Source organism: Notolepis coatsorum (assembly GCF_963971535.1).
Source record: "Notolepis coatsorum genome assembly, chromosome: 9".
In the NCBI taxonomy this organism is placed as follows: Eukaryota; Metazoa; Chordata; class Actinopteri; order Aulopiformes; family Paralepididae; genus Notolepis; species Notolepis coatsorum.
In genome coordinates, this window is record NC_140173.1 from 43,658,400 (window position 1) to 43,674,573 (window position 16,174).

The 16,174-nt window shown below is 45.9% G+C and overlaps 1 protein-coding gene across 2 annotated transcripts in view; it reads left to right on the forward strand.

The window, feature by feature from the left end:
* The window catches only part of cox15 (cytochrome c oxidase assembly homolog 15 (yeast)), a 55,639-nt gene that overhangs the window by 28,963 nt on the left and 10,502 nt on the right, over window positions 1-16,174 (forward strand). For both annotated transcript variants that reach the window (XM_084321170.1, XM_084321169.1), the window contains exons 3-4: window positions 992-1,114; window positions 1,347-1,533. In XM_084321170.1, the coding sequence (XP_084177296.1) occupies window positions 992-1,114; window positions 1,347-1,533 (310 nt within the window). The remainder of the gene's footprint in view (window positions 1-991; window positions 1,115-1,346; window positions 1,534-16,174) is intronic.

Consider the following 16,174-nt stretch of genomic DNA (forward strand, 5'->3'; position numbering starts at 1 on the left):
TATGGCTCAGGGGTAGAGCGGGGCGTCCAATGATCGAAGGGTTGGTGGTTCGAATCCCGCTCAAGCCCATGTCCATCCCATTGCCGTTGTGTCCTTGGGCAAGACACTTAACCTACTTGCCTCGTATGAATGTGTATGCATGTGAATGAATGTTGGTGGTGGTCGGAGGGGCCGTAGGCGATGATTATTCGCCACGCTTCCGTGAGTCTGCCTCAGGGCAGCTCTGGCTGCAATTGTAGCTTACCACCACCGGTATGACTGTGTATGAACGAATAATGGACTCTGTGAAGCGCTCTGAGTCAGAGAAGAGCGCTATATAGATCCAATCCATTATTATTATTATTATTATTATTATTATTATTATTATTATTATTATTATTATTATTATTATTATTATTATTATTATTATTATAGACATTTATGACAGACAAATTCTGCGGAAGGCTCAGACAATCTTAGACAGCTCTGACCATCCTCTCTTGGATGAGTTTGTCCCCCTCCCCTCTGGCAGGAGATATAGGCTCCCCAGGCTAAAGAGCAACAGATTAAGATTTCCGTACATCCCCAGGGCACTAAATGCACTTAACTTCCTTTAAAATAACAGTAATGCATTTTCCTTTTCTTTTTCCTGGTTGGATTCTGTAAGATGTGATGTTTCTTGTGTTGTGTTATTTGTTGTTGTTGTTGTTGTTGTTGTTGTTGTTGTTGTTGTTGTTTCTACCACTGCTGCAAAGCAAATTTCCCCTTGAGGGACAATAAAGTCTGAACTGAACTGAACTGATAACCTTCAGTTATTAAGGCCTCATTACCGGAAATCAACAGCTCGGCTAGAGGATTTTAAAGGAGACTTCTTGGGGTAGACGAAAGGTTAAATTTATACTGTATTTCAGCTGCAGCTTGTGTTTTCACCCCACCGGTCTTTGTCGAGACTCTGAGCTTTCTGTTGATCCCTTTGAAAACACAATGCGTGTGTGTGTGATAACCTCATCAGGCTGACCGAGTCGGGCCTGTCCATGGTGGACTGGCATCTTGTCAGAGAGATGAAGCCTCCTCAGACCCGAGCAGAGTGGGAGGCAGAGTTCAGCAAATACCAGCAGTTTCCTGAGTTCAAAATGTAAGATCTCTCTCTCTCTCTCTCTCTTTCTCTTTCTCTTTCTCTTTTTCTCTCTCTCTCTTTTTTTTTTTTTTTTTTTTTTTTTTTTATAAGTTGCCTTATACTTGATGGTAACGTTGGCTATAATCGGGGTTAACAATTAAAACAACGTTGTTCTCGCACAAATTGAAGCATGGGTTCCACAGCAATTCACATTGGCAATGTTTGTGTTACGGTGTGTGTGTGTTCACAGAATGAACCACGACATGACCCTGCCAGAGTTCAAGTTCATCTTCTACATGGAGTGGGGCCACCGCATGTGGGGCAGACTGGTGGGCCTGGCCTACATCCTGCCCACCGTCTACTTCTGGAGGAGAGGGTACTTCACCCGCTCCATGAAGGGGCGAGCGCTGGGGCTCTGTGGCTTTGTCTTCTTCCAGGTAAAAGAGGGATTAAATCTCTATCAATAATAATAATTTAAAAAAAGAGAACATAACTCAATTGACATCAGTATACACTTATTTAATCCTACCCCTTTTCTACTACTCAAAATTTATGTAATTCCTTACTAATTTAAATCCTTACAAAACAAATATATATATATATATCTATATATATATATATATATATATATATATATATATATGCAAAACATTCAAAAAAAGATATGTAAAACATGAAGAAAATTAAAGGGGAACTATCTTATAAATGGCCTTTCCAGTGTTTAGCATTGTTTTCTAGCAGTGTGGGGTTGTACCAACACTGTCTAGGTCTCAAATTCTCATTTTGGCGCATTCCTCCAGTTCAGCTGAGACAAGATCCTCCCCCACTAAACCAAGCCATTCTGAATTTAGCGGATCTGTGACATGTAAGAATTCTGATCTGCCACCGCCCGCCCACAATCAACTGTGATACGTTTATATGAGCAGCGAGTTCAAATAATGCAGAAGCGGTTTCGACAGCAGAGACCTTCAGCTGTTCACACACACACACACACACACACCGTGAATCACACAGAACTAGATAAAACGGGTGGGAGGTAATGGGACTGGGGGAGCTCTCTCTCGCTCTCTCTCGTATCAGCACTCGCTGTATCACCGTCAACCTGTTGTGAAATGCGGCGCCATGGTGGCGCACCACGTAAGTGCGCTCGCACTATAATCGCAGCGTCCGGGGTTCGAATCCGGCCCGGGGACCTATGCTGCAAGTCCTCCCTAAAAATCTCCTCCCAACTTTCCTCTGCCTGTCCTATCTGATAAAAAGCTGTAAAAATGCTCAAAATAAATCTTTAAAAACCTGTTGCAAAATATCATAGCACACGCGTGCCTGTATTCTGATCCGTGCAATAATATTCACGGGGGTATATATTGTCATTTGAAGCAAGTTACCAATGCATTGTACCGTGGGATTATGCCCCCCCCCCCCCCCCCCCCCCCCCCCCGCGGCGAAATTAATTGTCAAAGTATTAACTTAGTGCAAACAAACTAAATAAGTAAACCTTTCCATTTTGTGGCCACATTATGACAAAGGCCAACATAAAGTATGCTTAATGTTCAACCAGCACTAGACTTTCTTATCAAAAAGTAAAAGTCACAGAAAAGATGATTAGGGTTTTAAATAAGGACGTTTATGGGGTTTCTTGTATTAATAATAATTTGCACTAAGGAATGTTGTAACTGTTATTATCTTTAAAAAAAAAAGGAGATGTTACAAGGTAATGGGGAATATACCCCCCCCCCCCCCCCCCCCCAGTGGTGTGTGGAGTTGGTACGTCCCAGCAGCAGGGACCAGGATGTTATGGGTTGGCAATACAGACGCACAGTTTATACACACGCTCTAGTCTCCTGGCTTGTTATCAGGGGTGCAGTGGTCATGCCACGCGGTACCACGCTGTCCCAGCACTTTTCTGAGCAGAAGTACGCGCACGGATGACCAGGGGTGCAGTCGTAATATGGGCGAAGGCCAAACGCCCGCGCAAGCTCGCTCCCGCGCGAGCGTGCACGCGCATACATGTTCCCTCTGTTGCCCCCCCCCGCGGCGAAATTAATTAGTCCCCCCCCCCCCCCGCGGTGAAATTAATTAGTCCCTCTTAGGGGTGGAACAGTTCACAAAATCGACGGTTCGGTTCGTATCACGGTTTTAGGTTTACGGTTTTCTGTTCGGTTTGGTTTATGTTTTTTTTTTTTTTTTTTTTAAATGTAACACTCCAAAAATACCATACATCAACATAAGATATATAGCCAAAAAATGTTCCTACTTTTCAGTTATTCTCAAGGACGTACTGTAGTTGTTGTGAAGGGCCAGATTAAAGCTGAGAATCTACATTTATTGTTTTATATACATTGTATATTATTTATATATACACGTTATATCCCTTTAAGCCTGCGTGTAAATCATAGTAATATTCACTTTCCTTATGGATAATGCCCCCTGACGGCGGCGCCAGGCAGTCTCGCACTCAGACAGGTGCAAGGGGCGAGTTTCAGGCATGTCAGAACATGCCCGGAGACAGCGTATTGATCCCAGACAAGAACTAAGGTTTGGGACTAGATAATCACTTAAGTATATATACAGCGCAAGGTGCGCACAGCAGCAGTTCGTTCATCAGTTCGTCTAAGCAAGCAGAGTGACAAGTTCGTCTAAAGTGTGACAAGTTCGGTAACAGTGAAGTGAACAATGAAGCGTCTAACAGTGCGTTGAGAACATGTGCGAATAGAATAGTAAAGTGTCAGAGTTTAATGCAGTAACGTCAACTTCGACCTAATCTAATGTTAAGTAAATAGTCGTTCATTTATTGTATATCGTGCAACCCAGTTCGTTCGTGTGTAGCATTGGACATGTGCACAGGAGAACCAGCGTCGGCGATTGCAGAACCATTACTGGTTGGATTATATTGATTTGGAACGTGTTACCCGGAGAAGAGCCTCGTTGATTTCCACTATCGTTTGGGATTCAACCTCGTGAGGATTACAACTCGGGCTGGCCTCATGGACAGAGGCTGGCTAGCTGTCATCAGTGCTATCGAGCATTTGGATTACAACTATTGCTTTGCTGCTGATCGTGGGATTTACAAGGACCGACTCCTGTACGTGGAGTCTCTTTATTCTTCATTGAATCAGACTGAGTATCCGAACATTCCTCTACAGGCCTGTACGCTGCAACGAGATCGTCGCAAATTGCCCCCTAATTTGGCCGGTGCGAATGAAAAATTATATCTACTCGCAAGCTTGCGAATAGTGATTTCACCCCTTCATTCGCATTTCACTACACTAACATTAGCCTACAACCAGGGCTGTACAGGCGACATAATGTTGCGGTTGTAATTTCATTAGACAGACCAGCGCGGACATTTAATAACATGCAATTTAATTGACACAAGCAATGGGCTAACGTTAGCTGGTGGTCCCGAGTGAAGCAGGGACGGCGGAGCTATAGGCTAACGTTAGCTGGTGGTCCCGAGTGAAGCAGGGACGGTGGAAAAGTGAGGAAAGGGGGTGGGTTATATTGACAAGTGACAACGCTTGACAACAGAAGTTTAAACATAACTTCATATTTATTAGTTATTCGTTTCTGTATATCATCCACTGTGACTTTCCATCTCCGTGTTAGACTCTTCCTGTTTACATTCGAGTGTGACGTCATCACCTACGGCAGCTTAGACGATCAAAACGCGAACCTAGAACAAAACCCGGGGGGGGGGGGGGGGGGGGGCTGGCTCTCTTGTGCGTTCTTCTCGCCCCCTCTCTCTCTCTCGCTCTCTCTCTACATTCAATGATTTAAAGTAGCCAAACGTTACAGACAGTATAAATACTAACTGGATAGTTGATGATAAACATTTAATTTCATTATCTGAAATATTCTAAAATCATTAAGTCTGCTATAAGCCATTATCCCTTTGTGTGTAATTATTATTTTCTCACAGTAGTATATATATATATATATATATAATTTTTTTTATTAGTGTGTCAGTAGACTACTCTTAGTACATTTTCATTAAATAATTTTTTAAAGCATCTTCATGGTTTAATAATGCAAACATATGTTGCAGGGACTTATTATAATCATCATATTGGCGTGACTGTATGCATCAAAGGGTTAAATCAAGCATTTTTAAGTGCTTTAGGAAATGTCAAAATATTGCGATATATATTGTGTATCGTGATATGGCCAAAAAATATCGCAATATCATTTAGAGGCCATATCGCCCAGCCCTACTATAATGGTAAAATAGTTATTTAAAAATTTGCCCCTAAAAAATATTCTTTGCCCCTAAATTTCTCATTTAGGGGCAAGTGTGCCCCTAGTGAAAAAGCTTAGCGTACAGCCCTGCTCTACCCTCTAGGCCTTACACCCCTGGAGGGAACCCATTGTCTCCAGGCGGTACCAGCGTTGCCTTCTATAGCTGCTATTATACGACAGGTGGCGTCAGCTTAGACCCATCGTAGGATTCCTGCTATTCCCAGTGACTCATGCTACTGACTGACTTTACGCATATTCTTCGCCATACAAGCGCGACCCTAATTCTCATTCTGTAACCTAATGTTGCATAATAATAAAATACCCTCAAATACTATTTCTTTGTCAATGCCGTGTTCTTGTGAGTGTTCACCATCTATATTTGATGTACTGTCTGGCCAGTAATTAAAGTACATAACTAGCAGTGGTTTAATCTATCACAATCTTTAATACAGTCAGGGTTTTGTAACCCCTCAGTTACAATTGGTCCTTCGAGCCGGAGGGTATCAGTGTAATATTTAATATAATATTAATATTGACATGGCCAGCGGTGAACACTCTCCAAGCGGCTCCCCTAAGCTAGAACGCCCGCAGCGCAAACGTCAGCCACCTCCATATCTAGAGGACTTCGCTTTCGTTTTACCCCCTAGCTTATCTAAACGGACGTTAAATACGAATAAAACGGATAGTTTAAGCATGCCCACTCCTATCGACTTGGCGGCCCTGCCAGTAGAGACCCCAGTGGGTTCAAACTAAACTGACTTAGCTCACGGGGGGGACCAAGCGGGACATGACGTGACTATACCTCCAGACAGCGTCACCGGGATAGACCCCGGAGCGCTCCAGGATAAAGAAAGCGCTCCAGGGATAGACCCCGGTGCACAACCAACCCAAGAGCGCGTACCCGAGACAGCCCTCGGCGCGCAACCACGAGAAGAGTACCGCGCTCAAGAGATAGACCTCGGAGCGCGCCAGGAGGACAGGTCTCCACCAAGCCCTGTCAGCGCCCGATCACCTCCACCAGTGTCATCCCCCAGCGAGGCTGACCAGAGACTGGCGCAAGCCTTGATCGCCACGCTGACAGCTTCAACCGAAAGAGACCGACTCCAGAGTGAGCGCGACCAACTCCAAGCACAGACACTTAGTGAGCGCGAACACTCTGCAGTGGAACGAGAGCGCCTCCAAGCGCAACAACAGAACGAACGAGAGCGCCTCCAGGCGCAACAACAGAACGAGCGAGAACGCATCCGACTAGAAGAGAGTCGCCTCCAGGCCGACACAGCGATGACCATCAGACTGGAAGAGAGGCGCCTCCAGGCTGAAGAAAACATTCAGCGTGACGCCGCCCACGCGCAACGCGATGCACAGCGCGACACCGCCAATGCACAGCGCGAGATGGAAAGAGACCGGCTGCAGGCGCAGATGGTGGAGCAACTACTCCAGAGGGTGACCCCTCACTCCTCCACCCGGAGCTCCCGGAGATCATCACAACATGGGTCGAGGGCACCTTCCCCTCCCCGACAAATCTACACGGGACCCAGCCAGCAGGAAGAACCTGCCTACGTTGCCGAGCCCCCTCCGCAACCAGTCTACACGGGACCCAGCCAGCAGGAAGAACCTGCCTACGTCGCCGAGCCCCCTCCGCAACCAGTCTACACGGGACCCAGCCAGCAGGAAGAACCTGCCTACGTCGCCGAGCCCCCTCCCCGACCAGTCTACACGGGACCCAGCCAGCAGGAAGAACCTGCCTACGTCGCCGAGCCCCCTCCCCGACCGGTCTATACGAGACCCAGCCAACGGGAAGATCCCGCCTACGTCGCCGAGAAACTAACTAGAAGACTCCAGGACCTAGCGGAGGAAGAGGAGGGATATCAAGCCCACCAGCACGAACCTACTTTGGACCAGGAGGCCCAGTACAGCCCCGACCTCAGCCCCGAGTCACTGCGCTATAAACCCCCGACCCAATCCAGGGTTGAGTTTAATACACAGTCAGCAACGAGGAGCAGCACCTGGGGGCCCGGCCTCTGGTACCCACCCAGCACTAACCCACGACCACCCGTACGGGGAGACTCGCCCAGGAGGCCTCTCCCCCTACGCTCATCGGTGTCCCAGCCATCCATGGCGTCTTACCTTGGAACACCGACGTTCCCAGACTTTACGCGCGAGGACAGAGCACAGTACACAGAATTACGCATGTGTTTAGAGACTATAATGTCCGATGCCCACGACGAGTCTTATAAATATGCCATCCTCCTCAAGCATCTTAAAGTGCCCAGAGCGCATAACATAGCGCTGGCATATTCGAACTCAAGAACCCCCTACTCAGATGCTCTGGGTGGCCCTCGACGCGCGCTATGGACGCATATGGGATTACGTGATCCAAGAAATACGAGATATCGACCGCCTCCCCCCAGCCAAAGACAATAGAGCACTAGATGACCTCTCTATCAAGGTACAATCCCTCGTGGGGATGCTGGGGTCACAAAAGGAGAAGGGGAGACATGAACTGTATGCAAATTCTAACGTGGAGCGGATACTGGAGAAGCTCCCTCCAGCCCGTCAAGAGCGTTTTCGGCGGCAGAGAGACCACAGTGACCCCAACGGCCCAGAACCATCCCTCCTAGACCTGGCTGATTTCCTCGCCAGGGAGGTCAGCAGTCTACGATTGGACACATTCGTGTGGAGTGGCTCTGACCCTAGAGATGGACCGAGAAGGTTCAACGACAACCGCCGGTCCGTGACCGTGATGCACCAGGCCGAGGTTGTGTCACGGCACACGAGCCACAACCCCCACAAGGAGAAGTGGAAGGCTGTCTGTCAGTACTGTGACGGTGAACACCAGCTGTCACAGTGCGACGCCTTCAAAGACTTAACCACAGCCGAAATAGGTCAGTGGCTTAAGGACAAACGCCGCTGCGCGCGCGGCCACATGGCAGCCGACTGCCGCCTGAAGAAAAGATGCAGCAAGTGTGACGGCGCCCACCTAGATGTCCTGCATGAGACCAACCAGCGTTCGCCAGGAAACCAAAGTAGGCCCGTCACGGTGATGTACCATGCCGAGGCGGTGTCACCACAGACCAGTCCTGAACCCCCCCCCTGGTGTCCTGACTGTTGCAGCAGACACTGGGAGTCACGGTGCTACTCGTACCATCTCGATTCGGTGTCACCACAGACAGGTCACAACCCCCCTGCAAAAGAGGTATGGAAGATCGCCTGTACGTACTGCCGCAGAGGACACTGGCTGGCACAGTGCGACGTGTTCCCGAAACTGACCATCGCCGAAATGGAGCAGTGGATTGCGTCTGACCCCCCAGAAGCCGGTCACCGCCGATTCCTGTGCGAGGATAACATGCGAAGAATAGCCCGACGAGGCAACCGACCAACAGGAGTGCTCCACATAGACCCCAAGTATAGCGGGACCCCCCGAGTGCTCATCAAAGTGGTCAGAGTGCTCCTGAGCTACGAGGACAATGTCCTGGACACTTACGCCGTCCTAGATGATGGGTCTGAAAAGACTCTCCTCCTCGCTTCCGCCGCAGCCCAGTTGGGCCTGCGGGGTACCAAAGAAACAATGACAATCCGCACTATTCAGAGAGACCTAAAAACCATAAAGGGCAAGAACGTCTCATTCACAATAGCAGCGGTTGGGCAGCCCGAGAAGCGGTACAGCATCACTAAGGCATTTACAGGCCATGACATAGGTCTGTCAAGCTACAACTACCCCATCCCACAGCTGATGGCGAAGTACGCGCACCTACGCAGACTACCTATACCGCTCATCGACGGCGCCACACCGACCCTGCTCATAGGCTCCGACCACGCGGACCTCATTGTCCCAATCGAGGCGGCCCACATTGGACCCAAAGGATGCCCAGTCGCGGTTCAGACCCGACTGGTGTGGACGCTCCAGGGCCCCCTCTACGGACTTGCCAGCCAACCCACGTCCACACGCTGCCTGCACACAAAGGTGAGCGACACAGGCCACTCTCTCGTACAGCCAGTTGAGAAGCTATTGACATTAGACGAGAAGCCTGGGAGAGAACCGTGGGCTCAAGAAGAGGGAGTTCCGAACTCCACCCCCCTCAGCTACGCTCCAAGCGACGTAGCTGACCTCGAACCCAGCACCCCAAACTACCTCGTGATGGGGTGGCCGGAACCGGCCCCTCCTCAGACGGGGTACAGACCGAACAAGAGGAACAGACGGAGGATGTGGAGACACAGCCAAGCACAGAGCAACCAGTCTCGGGCCCGCTTCCTCCTAAGCTACCTACCATCCCTTCCAGCCCGTCAGAAGCGGGTCAAGGACAGGGACAACTTAAAAGTGGACACAGTCGTTATGATCATGGACCGTCACTACCCCGAGCTGCGTGGCCGGCCGGCCGCGTAAGCAAAGTGATCACTGGTGCCGACGGGAAGGTCAGAGCGGCAGAAGTTATTGTCCAAGGGCGGACTTACACCCGACCCGTGGCGAGGCTGATAGAGTTGCCAGAGCTCCCTGACTCCCCTGATGACGATCATGACCCACTGACTTTGTAGATTGCCCTACTCCTCACAACAGATATTGAGCAGTTGACTGGACTATTAATCTGTCTCCCTTAACTAATTAGGTGCGGACTAATTAGGAGGCGGCTGTTGTGAAGGGCCAGATTAAAGCTGAGAATCTACATTTATTGTTTTATATACATTGTATATTATTTATATATACACGTTATATCCCTTTAAGCCTGCGTGTAAATCATAGTAATATTCACTTTCCTTATGGATAATGCCCCCTGACGGCGGCGCCAGGCAGTCTCGCACTCAGACAGGTGCAAGGGGCGAGTTTCAGGCATGTCAGAACTAGGGATGCCCCCCGGACCCCGGTTTTAAACGGGAACCGGTACTATATTAGAAAATACCGGAGTATTTATAAGCTCTGACGTCCTCTGTACTGCTATCGATACTCTAGAGAAATTATTATTATTATTATTATTATTTAAAAGTTGCGAACGATCCTCTCTGTCTCTGCACGAGAAGCGAGCCGCAGCCAGCGAGTCAATTATTACACACACTCCTCGCGAGTCGCTCGCTAGTGCTACACATAGACATACGGGTACTACATACGGGTACTCCTTAATGAAAGCGCTGTCCCCGACGCCCCGTGCTATAGCGCTCTGCACACAGACAGCAGCTCTGCATGCACTGAGTCGTGATCATGGCGGATAGAGCGAAGCGTTCTAAAGTATGGATATACTTTACAAGGGTCAATGCCGACAATGCACGTTGCCACAAGTGCAACAAAACATTTGCCAGTAAGGGTGGCAATACGAGCAAATCAATTTATCAAAACATCTGTTGGCAAAACATGATATTAGTGTGCAGAAATGCGCGTATTCGACTGCCTTGCGCGCAGTGTTCCATCTGCATCCACTGCAGCCGTAACCGTAAGCCAAGATACGGAGTTGCCTAGGCTAATAACGAATTATTACAAATAGGCTAATAAACAAAACAATTGTTTAGCTACAAATACTACAATCTAAACTTTTTATAGATCGTCAAGCTGAGGCGTCAGCCACTATGTCCCAGCCCAGTGAGCCCAGGGCCACCACACATCCTCCCTCTACCTCCCTCCACCACCCAAAGTCCTTTATCCCTAGCAGCTAGAGGAAGGATGACAGAGGATAGGGTGAACGAGTGTCACAGTTCTGTTAGCCTTTTGCATTTGTTGTTTATTATAAAAAGTCTATAATTCAGAGTCAGACACATTTAAAACATTGTTGCTGCTGTTGCTGAAGAAATTATATTAATTTATTATATTTATTTATAAAGTTATATAAAAGAACATTGCTGCTGCTGTTGCTGAAGAAATTATATTTATTTATAATACTTATTTATAAAGTTGTATTTATAAATAATAAAGCAATGTTGATTCTGTTCTTAATTAATTGTCTTTTTTTCTTGCAAAAAAAGAACCAAAAAGAACCGATAAGAGTATCGATAAAGTACCGAACCGTTAAGCAGTATCGATAAGAGTAGTAGTATCGATAAAATCCTAACGATACCCATCCCTAGTCAGAACATGCCCGGAGACAGCGTATTGATCCCAGACAAGAACTAAGGTTTGGGACTAGATAATCACTTAAGTATATATACAGCGCAAGGTGCGCACAGCAGCAGTTCGTTCATCAGTTCGTCTAAGCAAGCAGAGTGACAAGTTCGTCTAAAGTGTGACAAGTTCGGTAACAGTGAAGTGAACAGTGAAGCGTCTAACAGTGTGTTGAGAACATGTGCGAATAGAATAGTAAAGTGTCAGAGTTTAATGCAGTAACGTCAACTTCGACCTAATCTAATGTTAAGTAAATAGTCGTTCATTTATTGTATATCGTGCAACCCAGTTCGTTCGTGTGTAGCATTGGACATGTGCACAGGAGAACCAGCGTCGGCGATTGCAGAACCATTACTGGTTGGATTATATTGATTTGGAACGTGTTACCCGGAGAAGAGCCTCGTTGATTTCCACTATCGTTTGGGATTCAACCTTGTGAGGATTACAACTCGGGCTGGCCTCATGGACAGAGGCTGGCTAGCTGTCATCAGTGCTATCGAGCATTTGGATTACAACTATTGCTTTGCTGCTGATCATGGGATTTACAAGGACCGACTCCTGTACGTGGAGTCTCTTTATTCTTCATTGAATCAGACTGAGTATCCGAACATTCCTCTACCCTCTAGGCCAGGGGTCAGCAACCTTTTTGACATGGAGTGCCTGTTTGAAATATAGTTGTAACTAGTGTGCCTCAACAATATTCCATGCATCGTAATATTTTTTTCTCATAATCAGGTCTTTTTAATGATCATTTTTACATTATTACATCATTATTGTTATTGTTATTATTAACAATATTATTATGATGGTTGTATCAACCTTAAATCTGAGTTGGGGGGGGGGAATGCAATGCAGACAAACAGCTGCATACAGTGCGACCATTTCACTCACATTTGCCCATTCATTTTTGGACACATCACACACCATTGGTGTGTGTACTGTACGTGTGCTGTCATAGCTCCACCTACAGGCCTAATGGAGAACACCAGGATGTGAATGGAGGGTGAATGTGAGGTATATCGTGTAAATAAGTTTTGATTGATCGCAAGACTACACTGTAAAAAAAAATATAATAATAAGTTACCAGAACTTAAAAATATTGAGTTCAGTTACTGTGCATTAAGGGTTTCAGTTTTCAATCCATAATAAGTTAACAAAAAAATAAGTACACAACCACATTATTTCAACCTAATAAAACTATGTTTATTGTCATTGTTTTAAGAACACAAGTTGACTTGGTAATACTCACATTTTGAGTAAAAAAATGGCTTTTAACATGTGCAATGTTCAATGAAATAGAAAAATAAATAATACAATTTGTTGATTAATCCCACTGGTCACAATGGTGACCGTAATAATGTTTTTGTTATAAGGCTCTGCAAATGTTACTGAATGATGTAGCAATGTATTTCCAGCTAAATTGAAATAATAAACAAATAAAGGGTCTCAATTAAATATGTGGTAGTAAAAAGAACCTGTGGGAGGATTTCAACAAGATAAATGCGACAACAGTGCAAAATATTTCACTATAATATTAAAAAAAAAAAAAAAAAAAAATGTTTTACTGCTGCCCCCTGTGCCTATGCAAATGCCCCCGCGTGCCTATGCAGGCACGCGTGCCTAGGGTTGCCGACCCCTGCTCTAGGCCTTACACCCCGGAGGGAACCCATTGTCTCCAGGCGGTACCAGCGTTGCCTTCTATAGCTGCTATTATACGACAGGTGGCGTCAGCTTAGACCCATCGTAGGATTCCTGCTATTCCCAGTGACTCATGCTACTGACTGACTTTACGCATATTCTTCATTTGACATCAGGCACATTATTTTGACAGTGACGGTTAGAGCTAGGAGAGATTTTGGTACAGCAAGAGCAGAGGCATTGCTGATTTAAACATGCTTCTCATTTATTTGGTAAAAAAAAAGTTTACCTTTTAATAATGTTTGGCACACAAAGACCGAACTGACTGAAAAATATAGGCAACATTTGTCAAAGTATTAACTTAGTGCAAACAAACTAAATAAGTAAACCTTTCCATTTTGTGGCCACATTATGACAAAGGCCAACATAAAGTATGCTTAATGTTCAACCAGCACTAGACTTTCTTATCAAAAAGTAAAAGTCACAGAAAAGATGATTAGGGTTTTAAATAAGGACGTTTATGGGGTTTCTTGTATTAATAATAATGTGCACTAAGGAATGTTGTAACTGTTATTATCTTTTTTTTTAAAAAGGAGATGTTACAAGGTAATGGGGAATATACCCCCCCCCCCCCCCCCCCCCCCCCCCACAGTGGTGTGTGGAGCTGGTACGTCCCAGCAGCAGGGACCAGGATGTTATGGGTTGGCAATACAGGCGCACAGTTTATACACACGCTCTAGTCCCCTGGCTTGTTATCAGGGGTGCAGTGGTCATGCCACGCGGTACCACGCTGTCCCAGCACTTTTCTGAGCAGAAGTACGCGCACGGATGACCAGGGGTGCAGTCGTAATATGGGCGAAGGCCAAACGCCCGCGCAAGCTCGCTCCCGCGCGCACGCGCATACATGTTCCCTCTGTTGCGCACAAAACAGATGATACACCTTGTCTCATCCTTCCAGTGAAGTCGGGAGATCAAGCAACCCCCCACCACACCTACAGGGCTTGTATTTGGTTGTCGGTATCCTATTATTATGCAAAGTCTAGGTGATAAGTGGCGCGACGAGTCATTTTATCACCTAGACTTTGCATAATAATAGGATGCGCGCACTTCGGCCTCAGTGACGAAGGCCAAACGCCGTTTGACCGCGTTTGCCCAGCACTGCACCCCTGCGGATGACACAAAAATTCGTTCACAACTTTCACTCGACTCGTTGCGCCATGCGCGGTGCGCCAAGTACCGGTACTCACCTATCACCTATAGTCTGTGCATAACAATAGCATAGCAATAGCATAACAAAGAACGAGAAGTGCAAAACCAAAATACAAGCCCTGTACCAATTGGTGGGGGGTTGCTTGAGCTGTGGAACCTGCCACTACAAATGGTCCCGACTGGAAGGATGAGACATTTCTTAAATTGTGCTTCAGAAGGAAACTGTCCTTCTGTAAACTGTAAGTTACATTGTTAATTTAGTTTGTATTTACTTTTCTAGTTTAAGTTAATTCAATTAAAGAAATTTTAACTACAATATTGTATCTACAATTACATTTAAAACATTGTTTGTTTTTCAACCATATCTGTTGACAATATAATTTCTTTATATATTGAAGGCTACATCCTGCTACCTTTTTCAGCTTCTCTATTTCAAGGCAATATTTACAAAAACTAAACTAAAACTAGTAATTTCCTATACAAACATGTTTCCTACTATTTATGCATAATAATCATCTGATGTGCGCATGCGAGGGAACATGTATGTGGTATGCGGTCATACGCAAGCGCGGGAGTGCATGTGATGTCATTTAAACAGAGTACAGGCACTTCTGAAATTATGACTGCACCCCTGCTTGTTATTGAACACAAACAGTTATATTTTAACCTCTGTTGCCAAGCCTCATCAATATACCCCATTTCCCCTCTGTTGCCAAGCCTCATCAATATACCCCCCTTCCCCCCCCCCCCCCCCCCCCCCCACAGTGGTGTGTGGAGTTGGTACGTCCCAGCAGCAGGGACCAGGATGTTATGGGTTGGCAATACAGACGCACAGTTGATACACACGTCTCCCGGCTTGTTATTGAACACAAGCAGTTATATTTGAACCTCCGTTGCCAAGCCTCATCAATATACCCCCCTTCCCCACTAATGGAACTGGTGTCGTGGAGTCACTTCGCTGTGAGCGTTTCCACGGTTAGCTTGCGGCTAACGTTACGTTAGCCTAGCTCGAGGCTAACGTTATATAACCGAACAATACACACATGCGCCGAACCGTGGAGGTCGTATCGAACGGTGTACGGTTCAAATGCATACCGTTCCACCCCTAGCCCCTCTCTATCTCTCTTTCTCTCTCCCCCAAAGAAAGGTATCTGCCAGTGCAGGTGGGTGACAGTCTGTCACTCAAAGCGCATTGCGAGTATGGGCGGAGCCCAGCCAAAAACAGCTTGGAATCTTGGAAGGGCAGAAAGTGGTGCTCTACAGTACTTGATTAGAAATACAAAACAATGAATTTTATTGAAAAAAACCTTACAGATGTGTTCCATAGACTCACAGGAATTGTGTAAAATTGCCCAAATAGTGAAAGAAATAGCTAAATAGTTCCCCTTTAAATAAAAATGTAAACACCCGTGAATGTCAAATCCTTTCCTCATGACAATAATTTCTTTATAACTCTGTTTGAATTGTCTTATATTTGGACATTGCTTAAGCACAACATTCAGACTGTTCCACAGTTTCACTCCACATATTGAAATGCAATGTCTTCTCCTGGTAGTACGTACACTAAGAACTTTTAAATTGAGTTCTCCCCTCAGATTATATATAACTCCCCTCTCTTTCAAAGAACAGTTTTTGAATGTTTCCTGGAAATACATTACCTTTTGCTTTATACATTATTTATGCTGTTTTAAATTCCACAAGATCAGTTAAAGGGGAACTATCTTATAAATGGCCTTTTTGAGTGTTTAGCATTGTTTCCTAGCTATGTGAATTTATATTAATATGATCTATGTCTCAAAATTCTCATATTGGTGCATTCTTCCAATTCTCCTCTCACAATATTCACCCTCACTGAACTGAGTCGTTTGAAAATGTGCCTATATGTGATGTCATATAGTCACCGCTGCATGTTA